General features: G+C 40.3%; 1 protein-coding gene across 2 annotated transcripts; it reads left to right on the top strand.

Annotated features, from left to right (window-relative positions):
* The first annotated feature begins 1201 nt into the window (after nucleotides 1-1201).
* kctd1 (potassium channel tetramerization domain containing 1) lies at nucleotides 1202-21001 on the top strand. Of its 2 annotated transcripts, none has more exons than XM_053675897.1 (5): nucleotides 1202-1463; nucleotides 12567-12754; nucleotides 17852-17996; nucleotides 18741-19046; nucleotides 19841-21001. In XM_053675897.1, the coding sequence occupies exons 1-5, from the start codon at nucleotides 1275-1277 to the stop codon at nucleotides 20003-20005; spliced, it is 993 nt and encodes a 330-aa protein (XP_053531872.1). In that variant the 5' UTR covers nucleotides 1202-1274; the 3' UTR covers nucleotides 20006-21001. The 2 variants fall into 2 exon arrangements, with proteins under 2 accessions (XP_053531872.1, XP_017310900.1); XM_017455411.3 differs by lacking the exon at nucleotides 1202-1463 and adding an exon at nucleotides 8897-10450.
* The last annotated feature ends 254 nt before the right edge of the window (nucleotides 21002-21255 follow it).

Genomic DNA, 21255 nt, shown 5'->3' with positions numbered 1-21255 from the left:
GCAAGAATTATTGGAGAGGTGAAAGTGCTAAATGTTTGAGTTGGTAAACAACGGCGTTCTTTGTCCCTTCGTTGTTGAAAATACAAGCAACTGGGTATTACTGCAGCATCCACTCATTGGTTTTTGGTCTTTGTTTACACTCATATAATCTACATAATATATAATCTACTGTATCTAACTCATAAACAAAATAAATCTGCTTAATGTAAAGTTTTTAGTCATTGGCCTCAGTGGACTCTACCCTAGAACGTATGATGATTATTTGGATCAGGTTAAGTGAGCATTTAAATATAATTGGAGAAGTTTATAATGAATACACATACTAATACAGCCTTCTCCAAATTTTCCTCTTTTTGATTTATCTCTGTGAATATTTATTGGGCTGCTTGGTATTAAATACAAGCACAGTATGAGTTTGCATCAATATTCACATTTCCTGAGATTCATTTATTGTACCGAGAAGGTTTGGCTTCAGGCTCGGATTCCATCTGCTTTCGTATCAAACGAAAAATGTATTTATTTATTTATTTATTTATTTATTTATTTAGCGTTTGCTATTTATTTCGAATTGTAGTGATATGGTCTCTTGAAATACATACACAGTCACAGTCTTCTGCAGGCTGTCAGAAGTCTAGACAGCTTCCTTTGTGCATTAATAAGGAGAGCATTCTCAATAATTATATGTGAAAATTTATATTTCAAGCAGACTAACTGCAGAATTTTTTTTTCTCACAAATAAATTTAAAGTGGAGCAATTAAGGATTAAATTTTAATAAATCGCTGAGGGAAAGATTAAAAGGGGAAGGTTACCCCAGTGGCAGAGAGTAAGCTTAAACACACAAAGCCTGCAAGATCAGAATTAATTCATGTCAAATTGTAAAGCAATATGGGCTACATGCAGTAATTGTTCAGTGTGCACTTACGTGGTAAATGTATATGATAAGTATTTTTTTAAAAGTCTACAACTTTAAAGAGTTCCTTCGATTGTCCCTACCTATCAGAGAGGTTTCCATCACTTTAGGAAGTCAAGAACCTTTATCCAAAAAGCCCTTCAGGAACATTTTTATGCATTTCTGAGTGTATATGTACACAATTTGCATTTTGAAAACTATTGATTTCACACATGCGTGTGTGCGTGCGTGCGTGCATATGTGTGTGTGTGTGTGTGTACGTGCGTGTGTGTGTGTAATAGCTGATGCGATCTGCTTGGCTCCCTCTGCGCGCAGGAACAGCCTCGGGCAGCGCTCCATCACAACTCATCACAGCAAGCCGAGATGGAGGAAGGCGGCTGTTTCATAAAGGAAAAACACAATCAGAGCAATTACTTTACGTCTCTCTTTCAGGAAAAAGATCGTGCTCAGATAGTGTTTAGGATCCCGAGCGCAGAGATTTGCGAGGTCGTCAGTGGCTCCAAGAAAAGTGACGACAGGAAAACGCAAAACGCTGGACGTCTCATGTTTCAGGTGAAAGGCTGTGTGTGTGTGTGTGTGTGTGTGTGTGAGCGCTCGCGTTTCAGTATGCTACTTTTACGCATGTGCAAAAGAGCTGGCGCAAACTGGAGTTACACTTTATCCTGTCCCTCTTCGTGCACCGTAGTTTTACCTGTGTGGAATGACAGCGACGAAAACAAACCTGTATTAGTATAATAAGTACTACAAGTATATAAAGGGTGTCTTGGTGGTACAGTGGGTAGTTGCTGTCTCTATGGTCTTCGTTTCCACCCTGAGTTCGTGTTACTGCTTGTGTGGGGTTTCTCTGCACGTTCTCCCTGTGTCCAGTGTTTCCTCTGGGTTCTCCAGTTTCCTCCCACTTCCCAAAAACATGCCGGTAGTTAGACTTAGACTGGCTACACTAAATTGCCCCTTCGTGTGAATGTGGGTGTGTGCATGGTGCCGTTGTGTCTTATTCAGGGTGTATTCTGGGCATTGGCCCAATGTTCCCAGTACACTCTGTACAGGATTTCGCTGAGGTATTTTTTATTGTTTTGGCCAAAATGCTTGATTTTGCTGTGACTTTTTGAAAAATTAGTGATATGAGTTTTTTGTGGGTTTTTTTTTTTTTTACTACTTATCTTTCACAGTGATGTTTGTTGGTGAATGTTTGTCTATTCCACACTGCAATTTACATTTTATTATGCCATGATTTAACTTCTCAAACCCTTAATTTGGCAGAAGCTCTTATCCAGAGCGACTTACAGAAATGCTTTGAAATCTCTATCAAAAAATACATCCCGATACTGGTTCACTAGGTCACAGGCTAAGAATAACATCAATCTAAAAACTCTGTTAGGAGGTAATATAGTAAGAAAAGCTCTCAGACAAGACTTTTTTGAATTGCTAATTTAAGTACTTTAGGAAGAGGTAGGGGGCGCACGGTGGCTTAGTGTTTAGCACATTCGCCTCACACCGCCAGGGTCGGGGGTTCGATTCCCGTGGCCCTGTGTGTTCGGAGTTTGCATGTTCTCCCCGTGCTGCTGGGGTTTCCTTCGGGTACTCCGGTTTCCTCCCCCAGTCCAAAGACATGCATGGTAGGCTGATTGGCATGTCTAAAGTGTCTGTAGAGTATGAATGGATGTGTGAGTGTGTGTGTGATTGTGTTCTCTGCGATGGATTGACACCCTGTCCAGGGTGTAGCCCGCCTTGTGTGCCCGATGCTCCCTGGGATTGGCTCCAGGTTCCCTGTGACCCTGAAAAGGATAAGCGGTATAGAAGATGGATGGATGGATGGATGGATGGAAGAGGTAGGTCTCTAGACGTCGTTTGAAGACCGCCACTGACTCAGCTGTTCGGACATCTAGGGAAAGTTCATTCCACAGCTTAGGTGCCAGAACAGAGGAGAGTATTGAAGCATGCTTTCCTTGTACCCAGAGAGATGGTAGGACCAGTTGAGCAGTGCTAGAGGTTTGGAGGGAGCGTGGTGCATTGCAGGATGTGATATGTGTTTTGAGGTAAGTGGGTGCTGGTCCGTTCTTGGCTTTGTAAGCAAGCATCAGAATTTTAAATCTGATGTGGGCAGCTACAGGAAGCCAATGAAGGGAGCATAGCAATGGGGTGGTGTGGGAGAACTTAGGAAGGTTGAAAACCAGGCGTGCAGCTGCACTCTGGATCAGTTGCAGAAGTCGAATGGCGCTCAGAGGCAGACCTGCCTGGAGTGAGGTGCAGTAATCCAGTCTCGAAATGACAAGGGACTGAGTAATGCATATTCTTGTATGTGTGTGCTGATCCAAGGGTTAGGTATTGTATGCCATGTCTTTATGGAGCATCCAACCTGCCTGTCATCCCAGCTAGCCATAGTGTGCATCACAGCCCTGCTTTCCATCACTCATGCTATAACATGCTGTTTTCTGGCCTTCAAAGAGGATGTAGGCAGCTTTTTAAAATAGTCAAATTTTTGGTGTAATTTAAGTTTGACCATATTGTAAGAAACAGACATTTTTATCTAAAAAATCTTTTCAGTGTTCATAAATCACTTACTGTTTATTTTCATTACCACCTAACACCCATCCTATAATTACCAAAGGTTTTCAAAAATCTGTTTAGTGTATAATGTGGCATTGGTGATGGGAATGTGTTTGCTCATGTGATGTGTGGGTGTTTGAGACTGTAGCCTGTTGGTGATTCATTTATTTGATGTGCAATGAATAATTCTGCATGCTCATTACAGAAAATGGTGGCAGGTTGTACATTACCCAAGGAAACAAACGTCTGTAAAGATAAGTGTTTTGTTAGATAAGGTTTTGGTATAAGTGTTTTGGCTCAAATATGAGATGTGCTTTTTTTTGCATGTTGATGTTAATTTTACAGAAAACTAAAAATATGCACAAATATTACAACCTATTTAACTCTTTTAGTTCTCTGTCATCTCATAAAGGTGTTTTAAGGGGTAGGTATAAAGGTATAAAGTGCAAAATCATTCAGAATAACAGTCCACATTTCAATCGCAACAAAAGATGTTTAAAAAAGCACTCAGTTGCCAGTTTATTATATGCACCAACCTTGTAGTTAAATCCATGTGCCATGTCACAAGTGCAAGTTGTTGCTATTTAATAACTGACTGTAATTCATCTGTTGCTGATGAATTACAGACCCCCATCTACCCATTAATCAATGCAAAGGGTCCACCATAGGTACACCACTGACCAGGTGTTATTTGTGTTGTGTTGCACTGGTAAGGGGGTGTATCAAGTTCAGCCATGTTGCTGGAGGTTTTAAACACTTTGATGACACTGCTGGGCTGAGAGTAGTCCACCAATCAACAATATGCAGCCAACAGTGCTGTGCTCAGGAACTCAGAAACCGATGTTTGATGAAGGCTTAAGTGTTCATTAACACACACCATGTATAGAGAAAATGACTCTCTAACCGTTTGCCAACCAGGTAAGTGTGCTTAGTAAATTGGCCAGTGAGTCTGCTTAGTATACACAGTATCATGATTGATACACTCATACTATCATGTCATTGTGGTGTAGCGAGCTGGGAAAGAAACCCCTAACATTGTTTTGTCTCTTCTTTCTCTTCTGTGGTTAACATCATTACCTCAAGCCACTGTCATAGGTGTGTGGCATGGTTCTTAGTGGTATTGCCAATGAATTTCCTGGCAGTGTTGCAAGTTTTGTATTTAGCAGTGCTTTTGTTGAGTTTATCTACTTTGTTGAATTTGAAGTATTTCCAAATTTTATGCCTCCACTACTCTAATACTGATTAGATTTTGGAATTGATCCAAACAGGATCAAGATCACAGCAAGGTCAAATGTCAGAAATAGTGTTTCTTTAATAGCCTCCTTACTGTTTGTATAATATTTTAATGGCATTTCTGGCACAAACACTAGTAACAGGAAGGACTAGACTTGTTTGTGGTTGAAGCATTCCCGTCAACACCATCGGCATCGAGTTCTACTTGTTGATTTAAGATACTCACTCACTCACTCTCTCACTCTCTCTCTCTCTCTGGACCAATTCTCCAGTCTGAATCAGTTTTTTTTTTCATTACATCTGCTGTGCCGAGTACAGTACACCACTCAAAATAATAGCTCATCTGTGATGTTTTTATGTTGGCTTTTTTCCACTGATGGATGGAATAAAGAGGGGCTGGCAAAATGTGCATTTCCATCCAAAACATGGAACTCAGCCTATGTAGAAATTAGTAATTAGCTGATGAGCTGAATCAGGTGTTTGATATGCGAATTAAATACTAGACTTTGCAGTAATGTGGCCAAAACTGGAGCTTGACAACCTTAATAATATGTGCATACACACTCTCTGACTCTGTTCGTCAAATCCGGGTTTTTCCACCTACGCAACGTATTTCATGTCGATAGTCAGTAGTAGCATTCATACTACTGCCCTCAAGTATTGAAGATGTTAATGTGAGCTTGGAAACATTTCAAACACAAGTTACTAATCTCTTCTCTTCACACCACCACTCATGCATATAAATATGGATAAATAAGATGAAGTTTTCGAAAGTGGAAGAGTCTCATTGTGTATATCTACCTTCCTGATACCTAGTATATGATATAATACAAAAACTGTACTTAAAAAGCTATAATTAAACAAGTAATGATCCACTTTAATACACTTTAATTCATTACTGAACAATTCAGTTCAGCACTAGAACGTTTGATTCAGGCCAGATCCTATAAGATTAAGTTTTTAACCTTTTTCCATTTTTCAATTTAAACACGATCTAGGCTATGCAGCCATATCGGAGAATGTTGGATCAATTTTTCGATTTGAATAGTTGTTTTCTTTACACCTCTAATAACAGCTCACTCACATGGACATGTATAACAGACATGCTACACAATCTAAGCCTAATAGGAACCAGATTTTAAAAACATATTGTAATTTAGCAAAAAATTTATAATATGGTGAAGTTTTCTGTAAGGAGATTATTTAAAATTTAAGAAATCTTTGTAACTATCACTAAGTTTTCCTCCATTTGAGAGCCTTCAGGACAGAGACGTTTGTGCTTTTCAGATACTCAATGTAAATACGTATCAAACTGCATTTTTTTTTATCTCTGATTAACTACAAGAGGCTGGTGAGGTAACAACTGTTTATATATAACATATTTTTTGCTATAATGTAAGTGATAACAGAACCTAACTTGTCCCATGTATATTCCACAACATTAAATGTTATTAGAAACATTTCAGTATGATGTTTCATTCTTTAATAAATTTAACATTGTGCTTATTGGCACATTGCTGTGGAGCAAGAGACATAAACACATCAGGATGTACTGTTATTGGAAAGTAATCAACTTTGCCATGGTAATGCATCACACCTCCCCCTTGTTGTAATTTTTCCCCTCATGTTTGATTTGGATTTCGCAGATTTTTTATGTGATTGTTGTGGCCAACAATGTAGTTTTTTTTTTTTTTTTTTTGCAGAAAACGAGTTGAATTGCACTAAATTGTTTTGCATGGTCTTCCGCAGTGATGTGTGTTGGTAAATGAGACCTTTTTAGCTGTACTCATGTTCGACACATGAATCAAAGAGGGCTTTGGCTGAATGCATGTAGTAATAACATCACATGATGCGTCTTGGCCCAAATCTGTGGAAAATCTGTGGTAATTCTGAAAAAAAAATTAAGCTCCTTGGAATATTGTGGAGTTTGCTTTATTTTGTGTTCATTTCTGCGATCGCAAAATTGTAAAATCCTGGAGGGACTGATTCTTCACTAAACAGGTTGAATCATCTACAACGGATTGACCTAATAGGGTAAAGCTGGACATCCTGTTGTTTCCATATCAACTACATTACCTTTCTCACTTTCTCATGTAGATTCTGCACATTTAAGTTTTACTTTTTTATGTATTCCCCAGTCTCTTTGTACACTGAAGTGTTATCACTTTGCGACAGCCCAGGGCTTTGGCAGTGGTTTCAGTTCTATCGCACCATGGAGTTCCTTTCCGCAGAGCTCCATGCCGAGCCTCAGAGGGAAAAGTCATTTATGGCACTGCATATGCTCTGATTTTTTTCTTAAATTCCTTCTTCTGAACTTCTCTATCATCAAAGATTACTCTGGGACACATTACCTACCTGCACACACACACAAAAAAAAATCCTCCAATCCAGCACATAGCCATGAAATGAGTCTGATGTGCCTTTTGAAGAGCAGGCATGTTATTTCCCTCATGCCCACAGGCCAGCCTGCCATGCAAATGATTATGAAATTAAAATTAAAACTATAAATATATTCTGCCTCTCTCTCTCTCTTATCACCATCTGCACAAAGTGCATACAAATCAAGCCCAGATCAGGGCCCCAGCTCAGGACTCTACTTTAAAGCTGGGATAATTGCTAATTGGGTATCTAGGTGTGAAATGGGTTCTTCTAAGGGGAATTTAAAATGTGAAGGAGACGAGAAACATTTTTACCCTCTCACTTTTTTCTTTTACCTTTAAGAGATGTCATTGCTGGTTCTGGTGACATGCCTGCAAGTTGTAACAGCAGAACGAGACAAAAGAATAGAGACTTCTCATTTTAACTCGAAAGCTCACAAGATGTCTCGGCAACAAAGAGCCAAAAGAGGATGGTCTTCTGCTACATGAAAATGCATTTCACTAAATGCATACAGCTGAAGTTTAGGAGTCGTACTCAAGAGCCTGCCAAGTGCTCTTTGGTGGTCATAGGATTTAAAACTCACAACCTTCTAGTCACTTTCACTTTAACTGCAATCACTGCACTTATTTCCACCACCCTGAGAATGAGCACAGTGCCACACTACCTTCCACTGATCTTTAGACTTTCATAAAGGTATCATTTTATATGTACATAATATTTAAAAAGTTGAATGTGTTGTTCATGTTTTATATATTTGGTAAAGCAGATGGACAATGGATCTTTATTTCTACTGCCTCTGATGAAACTTTCCAACAATAAAAAAATCATTCAAACAAAGTGATATTCAAATCAGAATCGTGACATGCTCTTTGAACTGATTTAAAACATTTCACACATTTCTTTAAGATAAGTTGTCAACAGATTTAGTGCATCATAATACAAACTTAATCATATCTTTAAGATTTAAGGAAAGGACTTTTGATTTATACATGAATAGCAGGGTTGTACATTTACAAACCAGCGAAGCAGAAAATTCTTGCACTCAGTGAATATCTATCCAACCATTTTCATTACCATTTATCCTAAACGGGGTCACAGGGAGCCGGGAGTCTATCCCAGGGGACTCAGAGCATGAGGTAGGGGACACCCTAGATGGGGTGCCAACCTATTGCAGGGCACAACTGCACACTCATTCACACACTACAGACAATTTGGAAATGGCACTGAACCTAAAATGCATGTCTTTGGACTGGGGGAGGAAACTGGAGTACCCGGAGGAAACCCACAAAGCACAGGAAGAACATGGAAACTCCGTGCACAGAAGGTGGGGGGTGGGAATTGATCTCCCAACCCTGGAGGTGCGAGGCAAATGTGCTAACCACTAAGCTACCATGCCCAAGGGGGCAGTGAATATGTTGATTGGTAAAATATCTTATTTTGTATACTCACCTTGTAATGTTATTAAAAGTAAACACAGAAATGTATTAGACTATATAATTATATGAAAATTACGCAGACCCCAGTCACACACTTGGAGAAGCATGAGATAAATGCACAGTGCTTCAGTAATTTACAAGTGTATGTGTGTGAGATTTAAGACATAGTCACATTCTTTCATGTCTTTTAAAGTAGTCCTATATACTGTAGCATTTAGTTTCCCCTCCACCTAATTCTAGCATTGTGTATCCAAGTGTGTGAGACGGAGTAGGGGTAAGTTTTAATTTTGGTGATGCGCCCTCCCTTTTCTCTGCACCTTTAAGAGCGCCTGCGTGCCTGAGCTCATAGCTGAAGGTCATTAAAAAGCAGGGGGGCGGGGCGGGGGGAGCTCTCAGCTCTCAGCTCTGCGGTCCAATATAGCGCATGCGCACTGCCCCAGGACTCATACACTCTCAGACCGCAATATGGCGAGAATGCCTGGCAGCGGGCACAACTGCCGTGGTGACGAACGAGACTTCGAGGACGGAGAAGGAGAGATTCAGGAGATCCAGATCACGGTGAACGAGGGTGAGGAGTGTGAGGATGAAGAAGCCGAGTTGGAGCCCAAGAACTGCGAGAGCGAGGAAGCGGTCCTTATGCGGAATATAGACCAGCAGCGCGGGGGACACGAGCTGCACATGCTTCTGGACCCCGATGCTGATGAGGGAGAGACGACTCATCTGTCCGTGTCGGAGCGCTCGCGTCTGAGCGAGAACACGCGCTTGGCCACGCGTTACGCGGTGCGGATCTTCCGCGAGTATTTGAGCGAGACGGCACAGAGTACGAACTTCGAAAGCATGGACAAACACGGACTCTGCAGAGTCCTGCGCGCGTTTTACTCGGAGGCGCGCTCCAAGAGCGGCCAGTTGTACAGCAAGTCGTCGCTGATCAGCATACGCAGTTCGCTCAACCGTTATCTAAACGAGCCGCCCTTCTGCCGCACGCTCGACCTGACCAAGGACCCGGAGCTGCGCAGTGCCAACCTGGCGCTTGCTGCTGTCATCCGCCGCCTGGAGGAACAGGGCGCCGGACCCGTGGTTCAGAAGCAGGCGATCACGCGCGCCGACCTGCGCAGGCTATACGCGTCTGCCGCGTTCAGCGCGCGCACCCCATTCGGACTACTCAACAAAGTGTGGTTCGAGACGTGTATGTACTTCTGTACGAGGGGCCGAGAGAACCAGCGCGAGCTCGAAGAGGACTCTTTCGGGCTCGCCACGGACGAGGACGGGAGGAGGTTCGTCTACTTCAAAGCGCTCGGGCCGTACCACAAGTCCCGCTCTTCATCCTGGAGCAGGAAAAGATCAGACACGGATGAGGAAAACCTCCCGCGCATGTACGAAACCGGCACGGAGTTTTGCCCTTATGCAAGCTTTGTGAAGTACCTGTCAAAGCGCAACCCCGCGTGCAGGGCTTTTTTCCAGCGCCCGCGCGATCACTGCAGCGAAAACGACACGACGTGGTACGAGAATAAAGCCGTGGGTAAAAACCTGCTGGGCACGAGGATGCAGATGCTCTCTCGCGCAGCTAAGCTCTCCAAAACCTACACCAACCACTGCATCGGCGCCGTCTCCATAGCAACGCTCAACAGCGTCGCCGGCATCGGCTCGAAATTGGCGCCGCTACATGTTGCACCGGAAATGGTCAACGGAAGCCAGCGGCTGCGTCGCGACACCGAGGACTCACCGGACCTCGAGACGCGTAAAATGTGCAAACGTCAACGAACGGACATTTATTCCGCGTACGCGACGTTACCGGAGTCTTCCCCGAAAAGGCTTTGCGTTCGTCCTGGTGTAGAAGGCGCAAACCCTCCGGTACCGATCAAAGTTAGCGCGGATTCCGCGGTCCCCGTCGCCCCGCCTGCGCTTGAGCACAAAGGGGAACCTGCACTCGTGCTGTCTGCGCAGGTAATAACAACTTCAGGTGTAATTCAGAACAAATATTCACAACGAGATGAAATCGTTGTAAACTGGTGCACCCTACGGCGTTCACACGTCGCGACTCGGTTGCTGTCACAATGCAGACTTGTGTTTTAGGCCAGTTCCCGTGTTCTATTATCAGGAAACAGTTAGAGTACCTGCTGGTCACGTGGTCACTTAGGGACGCCCGATTCCAGTCCTAAAGGACACATGTGAGCCCATTTACCTGCTCTGATTCAACTCAGCAGCTAAGAGCAGGTTTAGTAAGTATGTCTGATCTGGAAAATCACCAGACTGTGGACAATGAATCACGAGTTGGGAAACCCTAATAGTCAGTTTAGTCTGTTTTTGCCATTACTGTTCCATTATGACAGAAGCACTGCTCCTGTAACTAGCTGAAAAAAAGGTGGCATCTCTCGTTCATTCTCATGTTCATAAGTATCTCTATGCAACATTTTCATGCTCCATCATTGTGTAAATATGCAATTAATGTATTCCTTTCAAAAATCTACTAAACACTTAAATAAATAAATGAAATGTTTTGCTGTCTCATCTTTGACTCATCTGTGTTCATATGAAATATTTGTCTGCTGGAGTATGACAAATATTTCTAGTCTTCATGTAGGGCTTCATTTAGGCATTTGTAGCTCAAACTGTGTTGCTCACACTTCAGTCCTAAACTATGCTTGTTACAATCCTGACTGTGATGTCAATGGGGTCGTGTCTTACCTACACATCATACAGTTACCGTAGCTAAAGGCTGGATATGATTGGTTAAGATGTAAGGTCTAATAACTCCTACATTCAGCATAACAAAACAATAGGAAATTCTGAAAAGTGGTTCTCAACGTTTTTAGGAAAAGTGTGATGTATGAATTGTTCCAGCCCCTGTACTGATACAGTGGTTTCAGGAATGAAAGAGCTCCTTCTCTCCAACTGTTATGCATCATACACACACAAAACGACATTATTAACCAGACCAGCATGTACCTTACAGTTATTGGGTTGTTGTTTTTTTTACACAAAATGTATCAAACCCAAGTCCATACATTTCTATTTGCTTTAATCATAATCATTACCATAGACAGTTTTTTGAGGTTCCTCCTAGTAAAACATTCACCCTTTTACTGAGGCACAGGTTCAAGCCCTAGCTGTACCATGTCATAGCTTTGACCAGACCAGAGTTCCCTAAAGAGTGTTCATCAGCGCTGTGTAATGTGGGGGGATTATGGTGCGATATGGTGACACAGTAGAGGACGTGGGAGAGAGACGTCACTTCCCCAGCCGAGTGGAAGAGATTAAATGTATTAGAAACCAGAAAAGAGAGATCATACCTGTGTACATCCATAAATAAATAGCAGAACATGAGATTAAATGGGAGCACATATTCGGACTAGGTGCTGCTTTAGCACAAAATCTGCATCATTATAGAACGTGAATGCTTGTTTTCAGCTCAGATAGAGAGAGAGAGAGAACTGTTTTCTAGATGGTTTATCCTCCAAGATTTCCACTGAGACAGTTTCTAAATAACATTGCTGTTTTTGGTTTTTATTCCCATTTTGAAGAGTCCTGCTGATGGCTTTTGCATTGTGCATAGATAAATGCTGACAACTGAGTTCAATACCGTTTGTACAGCACAAACAGAAATTGTCTCAGACAAAGCTGGAGCATATGCTAATGACAGTAGTTGTAGCAGTGTCACAATAATTAAATTACCTCTTTTATTAGCTAAAATGTATTAACCCTTGCTAAACTAGTAGTGGTATCACCAATCAGTATAATATGTGGTTTGTGTACATGTTTTAAAAAAAACATTTTTCAGTCCAGTTGTTTATCAGTAGTGTGACCTACATTCAGCACTGTCCTCATGTCGCATGATTGCATGAGCTATTAGTTGTACTAGACATCCAGTGCATTCCCACAGGAACACATTGGCTGCCCCTGGGGCCTGTCTGTCCAACCGTTTCACCCTCGGATTGTCTTTTCTCTCTCACACATACAAATTTCCATCCAACTACATACCCATACTAACACATTTCAAATATATTATATTTATACACGCTTTCTCACTCATACCTTGCTCTTGTATATGTCTGTGCCTCAGGAACATCGCAGCAGCGTGGCCATGTTGACTCGGCCTCGTTTGGCACAGTCGCCATCCTCCCCAGTGGGTACAGCTGGCATCCCCACACCGGCCCAGCTAACCAAGGCCAACGCACCAGTGCACATCGATGTGGGAGGACAGATGTACACCAGTAGTCTCGCTACGCTCACTAAATACCCAGAATCTCGGTAAAACACACACACTCCTTTAAAACCAGGGCCCTTATTTATCAACATTGTGTTGAAAAGGTTCTAAATCATTTCTGAGGCATATAATTGTACTAAAAACAAAGTATTGTATGCACAATAAAATTGGGATTCATCAGTGTGCATACACATATCATACGCACATGTGTACATAATAAAGTTGAAGAGATAGCAACACATGTCTCCATTCATGGCCTAATTCATGGAGTAAAAACTGGGATTTCGTGCTTGGGCCATACCACTAGTTGTGATTTACACAACTGAATTGATTTTCTGGTGGAAATTTAACTTCAACAAGAACACAGTCAAGCCTTTGTCACTGGGAAAGCCAGTGACTGCTTTCCTGTTTCACATGTGCCTGTTATGCATCAGTATAGAGGGAGCAGCAGCTCATGAGCAAAGGTTTTGGTCCAGCAAGACAACATTAATAATGACATAGCCTCAACCAAATTTAATACAAGAGGTTATCAGAATTGACTTATGCAGTAGGCTACTGTCTAGTGAATTATTGATTAACCCTGTAATAAGCAGCTGAGAGTTGACAACATACAGTCATCCAGCATACAGTCTCACGGCTCATTTAGAGTGTTTCAGACATATCTCTGTTCAGTTGTATTTGATACAGCAAGTGTGTTTGCCATCGTCATTGTCACAGTCTATGAGGTGCTCACAGAAGAGCTAATATCATTAATCAGGCTTGCCAGGTTTCAGCAAAATGGATATGTACTTTGGAGACAAAAACACTTACACTTTGACTTTATTTGCAAAAAAAAAAAAAGATTTAATTTGAATTATTTTCTATAACACAGCTATATACACAGTTTTTTGTGCTTTTTTGCAGAAAACTACTTGAATTGGTGAAATTGCAATTGAACGAAATTGTTTTGCACGTTGTTTGTTGGTAAATGAGACCTTATAGCTGTACTCATGTTTGACACACATGAACCGAAGAGGGTTTTGGCTGAATGCGTTTTTGGCTGAGGGTTTTAGACGTAATTCTGAGTAAAATCTGCAGTAATTTAGAAAAATTGCAAGATCCTCTGAATATTGCGGAGTTTGTTTGTTTGCGTTAATTTCTGCAATCACAGAATCCTGGAGGGACTGATATATACACTATATGGCTAGGAATGTGAGCAAATAAACGAAACAAATCAATGAAACCTGTTGGTAACTCAAAATAGGTCATACGTATTTCAACGGAATTTAAAATGAATGGGGTGATTGAGAACTTTATCTGTATTAACATTTGTTGAATGGTTGTTATTGGTATACTGTTCCTATGGATGAGAAACCACTGCCTATTAGAAAAAAGAGAGATTATGGTTTGCAGCAATGCATTGTTCAATTGTTGGTATGAGTGTTTACACAAAAAATTTGGTATTCATGAAAATCCTGTAAATTAAAAAAAACGTTTATATCCTAGTCCTGCTCTTGACTGTGTGTAAACTTATGCATAAGAGTCCTAACTAATGTAAAACTCAACTGTAAAACCCGATCAGTAAAACTCGACTGGCTTTGAATCTTATAACTTGTGATGAGTTACTCCTTTTTTAGATACACTGTCAAGTTCAAATCATTTATTCGTTTAAATATGAGTATTAAATATTTTTAGGCCCGTCGTTTCATATACACCTCTCCTTCAAAGTCTGTCTGTTCTGTTTATATGATATAAAACCTGGGTTCAAGATGAAGCAGCATATCCAAGTCCAGTGATGGGTACAATAACACACAACCTGTCATTTTCAACACAAAATCTCACACACCCCCCCTAATAAACAAACATTTTCTGTCTTTATTTTCACATGTTAACAATACAAACTTGTCAATATCTGTATTTAAACAAGACAACAGAGAACAAAAGTACAGACCATGAAACAGAACAGAACAGAAAGTGTGTGGAGAGAGGGAGTGATTGTTAGTCTTCGGCCATTATCTTCCGCTAAAAAAGTGTATGGTTATTGAGAGACACATTCAGACCACTGCAGTGTATTGTGAAACTTGCGACCTTATTATACATGATATAAACTAATTATTAAAACTACATATTAATTAACATTCAACAGTAACGGAGGAACGCCATCGAATGTAGCAAAGTAAACGTACATTTCTGTGATTCAAAATAACTTGAGTAAAAGTACAAGTTTGTCCAGTTAAACCTACACTTAAAAGTTAAAAAATCCACGTTACTACCCACCCCCGGCTGAGGCGGTGCAAATGGCAGAATTGGTATTACTGAAAGAGTTAGCAGATGATGCCCCTAGGAGGCAATGGATATTTAGAGACGGTTCTGCTTTTTTTTTTCAGAGGATGAAATCTGCCTTATAAGTCTTTTAAGTTTGCTTATAAGTCTATAATTTTGCCATGGCATCTGGTCAATTTTAAAAAGCTGTTTCATGTTTTAGCATCTGCTGGTACCAGAAAAACTTTGTCAATTAGCAGTAATACTTTTTTGGGGGGGTTCCATTTTCTTCTGACCTCACTTATATTGCGCATGGACAACACTGAATTTACCTCCATAATTTCTCTACATATTTTGGTCTCTTCAGGTGCTGTGACTCCACTGGATACGCTACTAAATAATGTTTTTTTAATTTATTGTAGACATGAGTCAAAAGTACTCTACCTTCTGCCTCAGAAGTACTCAAGTTCTGCCTTCTGCCTATTTTGGCCATTTTGAGCTTTCCACTTTGTGAACTTGAACTTTTTATGGAGCTTTGTGAGTGTCACCAAATGTAAATCAGCTGTGGTGTGCATGCAGCCCGGTAATTTACGGGTGATTGCCATTTATCAACATACACACATGAATAGGAAGAAAATCAGCTTTTGATTTGAGATATAGGAGGAGCCTTAATCAGCATCAGCCCTGTACTTTTTAACCAATGCACATGAGAACAACTGATTGCAACAAAGTAAAGTAGAGAAACAGGAAAAATTAGGCACTCTATGACATGAGATGCCATTTCCTGTTTCTTCAATAGTCATACTGAATCTGTTTTTTTTTTTCCTCATGTCTTTCCTTATGTGTGCCTTTTGTGTTGCGTTTCTATGATGTATGTCATACTGTCTAGGTTTGTCATCTGCATTTCTTGTACTTCTAAATATATCTGCCTTTGCGTGTGCGCGTGTGTATGTCTGTGTGTGTGTGTTTGTTTGTGTGTCTTGTCTATGCTTATTATCTTGCTGACCAGTACATTTCTGCAATGCCAGGGAGTGTTAAAGTCTCCTGGCTGCTGACTGAGTCAAGCATCAAAGAAAAGAGCCTGCAGCACTGGGTATCCAGCCAGCTTGACATCTTCTCTCTCACAGACCCTCAAACAAGCTCATACATACTGACACAAACTTATACAGCCTTCCAGTGTCTCTCACATTCACACAGTCTCATACAGCATCACACAGTCTTACATAGTCTTATAAACACAGTCTCTTAACACCATCTCACATATTCATACAGTCTCACACAGACTCTATGTCACACAGATTCACACAGTACATAGTACAGTTCATAGTAGGACATAGTGCTACACAGTCTCACACAGCATGACATCATCTTACCCAGTATCATACAGACTCACATAATCTTACACACAGTCTCTTAATACATACAGACTCCCAGTCTCTTATAGTCTCATAGAGTATTATACAGACTCACACCATTTCATTCAGTCTCTCACAGTCTCATACAGTCTGACACAGTATTATACAGTCTCACACAGTCTCATACAGTCTCACACAGTCTCAAATAGTCTCACACAGTATTATACAGTCTCATACAGTAGTACACAGTCTCACACAGTCTCAGATAGTCTCACACAGTATTATACAGTCTCACACAGTATTATACAGTGTCATACAGTATTATACGGTCTCACACACTCTGAAATAGTTTCACACAGTATTACACAGTCTCAAATAGTCTCCCACAGTATTATACAAACTCACACATTGTCAAAGAGTCTCATTGTCTCATACAGACACACAGTCTCTCACACTTTCTCATACAGAGTTTGATACAGTTACATAAACTCATGAAGTGTTATACAGTGTCATACAGACTTTACATATTCTCACATACACTCATGATACATTCTTAGAGAGGAACACACAACAGACTTACACAGTCTCACACAGTGTCAAACATATAGGCAGTTTTGCATTGTTATACAGCAATGTCCTGGCATCACAATTTCACTAGAATTCCTGTGCCCTAGGGAATTTATTGGTATATATGATATATAGTATAGGAATAAATATTGGACGTGTCAACATTTTTTTCAGTAAATATATTTCCAATGAGGCTATTCACATGCAATTTTCACCAGACATCAGTATTAACTCAAGAAATCCAGAAATATAAAGAATTCACAACACTAAATTCCATAAATTAAGTTATGTGTAATAAAGTGGAATGACACAGGAAACAATTATTGGACATGCTAAAAAAAAAAGCAGTTCTCCAAGGCAAGGTAAGGCAAGGAACCAGCTGAAATCCTCATGTGAATAGCCTCATTGGAAATATAATTACTGAAAACAATGGTGACGCGTCCAATACTTATTTCCCCTACTGTACCTTCCTATTTTTCACGTATCTTGGCCCTGGCTGTAAACATATGCTCCATGTCCATATGGGACAGTAGGTGTTTTCTAAAACATGTATTCTATGGTGATAAGTGACACGTGCAGTTGTGGTTTATTTCGCTCATGGCTACAACATATACAGCTTTGTCAACAGCATCCAGGTATACAGAGGAACTGTGACATCTGCCTAAGCAGCCTAGCCCCCAGCCATTCTGCTCTGCTACTCATGACTGATAATCATGTTGATGTGTTTGTGTGCGCATACGCTCGGGTGCTTGCAGGGGAAGGTGCACTATCAGGCGCCTCTGTTGCATCTATGGAGCATGAGGCGCATTGTAAGGCTGGCCTGCTGGGCACATATGGATATGCACAGGGGAACCAGTGCACACACATATGCTGGTGTCCACTATAAAATGTGGTTTTTAATATGTTCACATGTACAAAGCCACAGATTCCATCTACCCTACTCCCTCCTCTTTATTTCTCTCTCTTTCTTATTTATAGGATTGGCCGTTTGTTTGATGGCACAGAGCCCATAGTGCTAGACAGTCTAAAGCAGCATTATTTCATCGACCGTGATGGTCATATGTTCCGCTACATCCTCAACTTTCTCAGGACTTCCAAGCTACTCATCCCAGATGACTTTAAGGTGTGTTTGATTCTGCCTCTATTCCTGTATTTGGGTTAATTTCTAATAAGGACAATCATTCTTAGGTCCATAGTTAAATGTATCTGCTGTTTATTTTAGGACAGATATTGTTTATATTGTTATACAGTTTATCCAACCAATTCATTGATATTCTGATTTAATATTTAATGGATTGTAATTCAGCATACTTAAATGTTAGTGGTGTAACCAAACACGAATACATTATTCAGAATGAACACATAATGTTTGAAATAGATATAAATACAGATACAAATAGGAGGTATATTTGTTTTATTTAGAAGGCTTGAAAGAATATAGTGCATAGGGTATCTAGCTGAACTAGAGGTGTGCACTTTGACTGGGATCCTGTGACAAAACAGTTGGAGGTTTTTACTTGAATGTGGGTGAGCAGTCAGATATGAATCTTGTGGGTCAAGTTCATTAGAAAATGTCAGGCAGTTACAAATAAAAAAATAATGTTATTGAAATAACAGTCCCACACACCTCCCTAGTTCACAAAAAAAATAAAAGGAAAAGGGTCATTTAGGCCACGTCTACTTCAGGTTTAAATCCAAATAGAGATACAAATATTTGGAGCACTAAACATTACACCTCTATGTACTGTATGGACATAAACATTCCCAATACACAGTAAACAGGTGAGTCTGCTGTATAGTTAAACTTTTACCCGTAGTAATTAAAAGTATCAATCTGAATTATTTTTCGATGTGTGTGTTTGAGCAGGACTACTGTCTGCTGTATGAGGAAGCACAATATTTCCAGCTGCAGCCACTACAGGCAGAGCTTGAACGCTGGCGTTCGGAGCGAGACTCAGGGTGTGTGTCACGGGCATGCGAATGTGTGGTGGTGCGTGTGGCTCCCGAGCTGGGCGAAAGGATCACATTGAGTGGAGATAAGGCTCTCATCGAGGACATTTTCCCTGAGATCGGAGATGTCATGTGTAATACAGTCAACGCAGGATGGAACCATGACTCCACTCATATCATCCGGTTCCCACTAAATGGATACTGCCATCTCAATTCTGTACAAGTAGGTTGCACAACATATTTTACATGTAATATGCACTCATTACAGGGTGCTTTATGATATTGTATAGGCAGTAACATTGACTAAGCCTGCAATGACAATTAAGGTGTTCAAAATTTCACCACCCATATAACGTCATGGGGTGCAATAACACATCCAATTTTTCAGTAAAAGACAATAAAATTATATTAACCAACAAAAGACATGTGCTTTACAAACATACAGTGTATACAGTTACACTTCCTACCTAACTGCACAGTTTACATGTAATTTATTTGTTTAAATACATGTTTCCCCTGGTTTCACCATTTGACTCATTGTTTGTGCCACCTGACTTTTCAGACTCTTAGTGCCACTTGACTTTTCATTTAAATCTTTTGCTTGAAACCGTGCTTACACTTAAATGTTTCAAATAAACATGTTATTATAATAATAACAACACATTTGAATGTTTTTGGGGTCTTACCACAATACATTGTAAACTGAACCTGACCATTTTTTCAGTACCTATGAAAGGGCTACAACCTTGTCACTGCATCATTAAGGTCACTTGACATCTTCTTGATGATGTAATCATGCAAAAAAAAAAAAAAAAAAAAAAAGACTTTTGTTGTCAGAAATGACATGCGTTTTACAATAAGTTGAATAATTTAAAAGTTACTGAGAAATTTAAAAAATGTACTGATAGATTTTCTGTCTGCTTAATAAACTGTTAACCAGAAGAGTAATATGGTGTGTGTGTGTGTGTGTGTGTGTGTGTGTGTGTGTGTGTGTGTGTGTGTGTGTGTGTGTCTGAGGTTCTTGAGCGGCTCCAGCAGAAGGGATTTGAGATTGTTGCTTCATGTGGAGGTGGTGTGGACTCATCTCAGTTCAGCGAGTATGTTCTACGGAGAGAGATCAAGCACGTTCGAAGCGGGGTCCTGACTACAGTCATTCAAATTAAACAGGAACCACTGGACTAGTGGAAAATTATCTTTTTTTTTTAAAGGACAGGTTACAGCCTTTCAAGTATATATGGTCATATGAAAAAATAAATACACCCCGTGGAAATTGTTGGCTTTTTTGACATATCTGGACAAGCAAACATTTGAGCCTCTTTGAAACAGTATCTATTATTGAAGTTGATATACTTGAACAAAACCACAATGAAAAGTAGCTTTTTCAATAATTTATTCAACAGAAATGTCAATAGATGTGATAATCTTCTGTGGAAAAAGTAACTACACCCGTGGCCTCAGAAGCTAGTATTGCCCCCTTTAGCATTTTGCATAATTGTCCACCAGGCTTGCTCGAATTTTTGACCACTCTTCCATCCAATATTCTTTCAGTTGCAAGATGTTTGAGGGTTTTCACAATATTTCAATGGGATTCAAATCTGGGCTTTGACGAGGCCATTCCATAACCCTCCATTTCTTCTTTTTTAGCCATTCCTTGGTGGATTTGCTCATGTGCTTAGGAACATTATCCTGTTGAAAGGTCCACTTTCAGTTCAACTTCAACTTTCAGACAGATGGCCTCACATTATCTTCAAGCACTCTTTGGTATGATTCAGAGTGTATCAACTTTATAAATATGCACTGTTTCAAAGAGGATAAAATGTTTGCTAGTCCAAATATGTCAATAAAAGCCAACAACGTCCATGGGGTGTACTTATTTTTTCACATGACTGTACAACGGGTATATACAATAATCAACTTTTCAGTGTTAAAACGCAAAAAAAATCAAATAGATCTGCCACATAAGATTATACCAAGGCAAAGGTTTGTTTTAAAACTTTTTTACTTGGTTTACCGGATTCATGTCCACCAGTATCATCAAAAGAAGTCAAATCAAAAGCAACTCTTATCCAGGTCTCTGTACTGTTACTATTCCCAGACAGTTATCTTAACAGTTTTATCAGATTATGTTATTACCAGACATCATTGCACACATACAAAAGCACAAAATAAAGGAATATGCAAATATTTTTTTATGGTTGTAAAGAGTGTTTATTATGGCTTAGTGGTTAGTACATTTGCTTGCACCTCCGGGGATGGGGGTTCGAATCCGGCATCTGCCCTGTGTGTGGAGCTTACATGTTCTCCTTGTGCTTCGGGGGTTTCCTCTGGGCATTCTGGTTTCCTCCCCCTGTCCAGAGACATGTGCTGTAGGCTGATTGGCATTCCCAAATTGTCTAGAATATGTGTGTGATTGTGCCCTGCAATGAGTTGGC

Source organism: Ictalurus punctatus, chromosome 25 (genome assembly GCF_001660625.3).
Source record: "Ictalurus punctatus breed USDA103 chromosome 25, Coco_2.0, whole genome shotgun sequence".
In the NCBI taxonomy this organism is placed as follows: Eukaryota; Metazoa; Chordata; class Actinopteri; order Siluriformes; family Ictaluridae; genus Ictalurus; species Ictalurus punctatus.
Note: the sequence above shows the minus strand (reverse complement) of the source record. Positions and strands in the feature narration are given on the sequence as shown.

What these genes read in the sequence shown, in the direction of transcription:
- kctd1 (XM_017455411.3), top strand. Translation starts at nt 8,972, where the DNA reads ATGGCGAGAATGCCTGGCAGCGGGCACAACTGCCGTGGTGACGAACGA. An exon ending in CACTCGTGCTGTCTGCGCAG is followed by an intron (nt 10,451 to 12,566) that starts GTAATAACAACT and finishes TCTGTGCCTCAG; the next exon opens with GAACATCGCAGCAGCGTGGC. An exon ending in GCCATCTCAATTCTGTACAA is followed by an intron (nt 19,047 to 19,840) that starts GTAGGTTGCACA and finishes TGTGTGTCTGAG; the next exon opens with GTTCTTGAGCGGCTCCAGCA.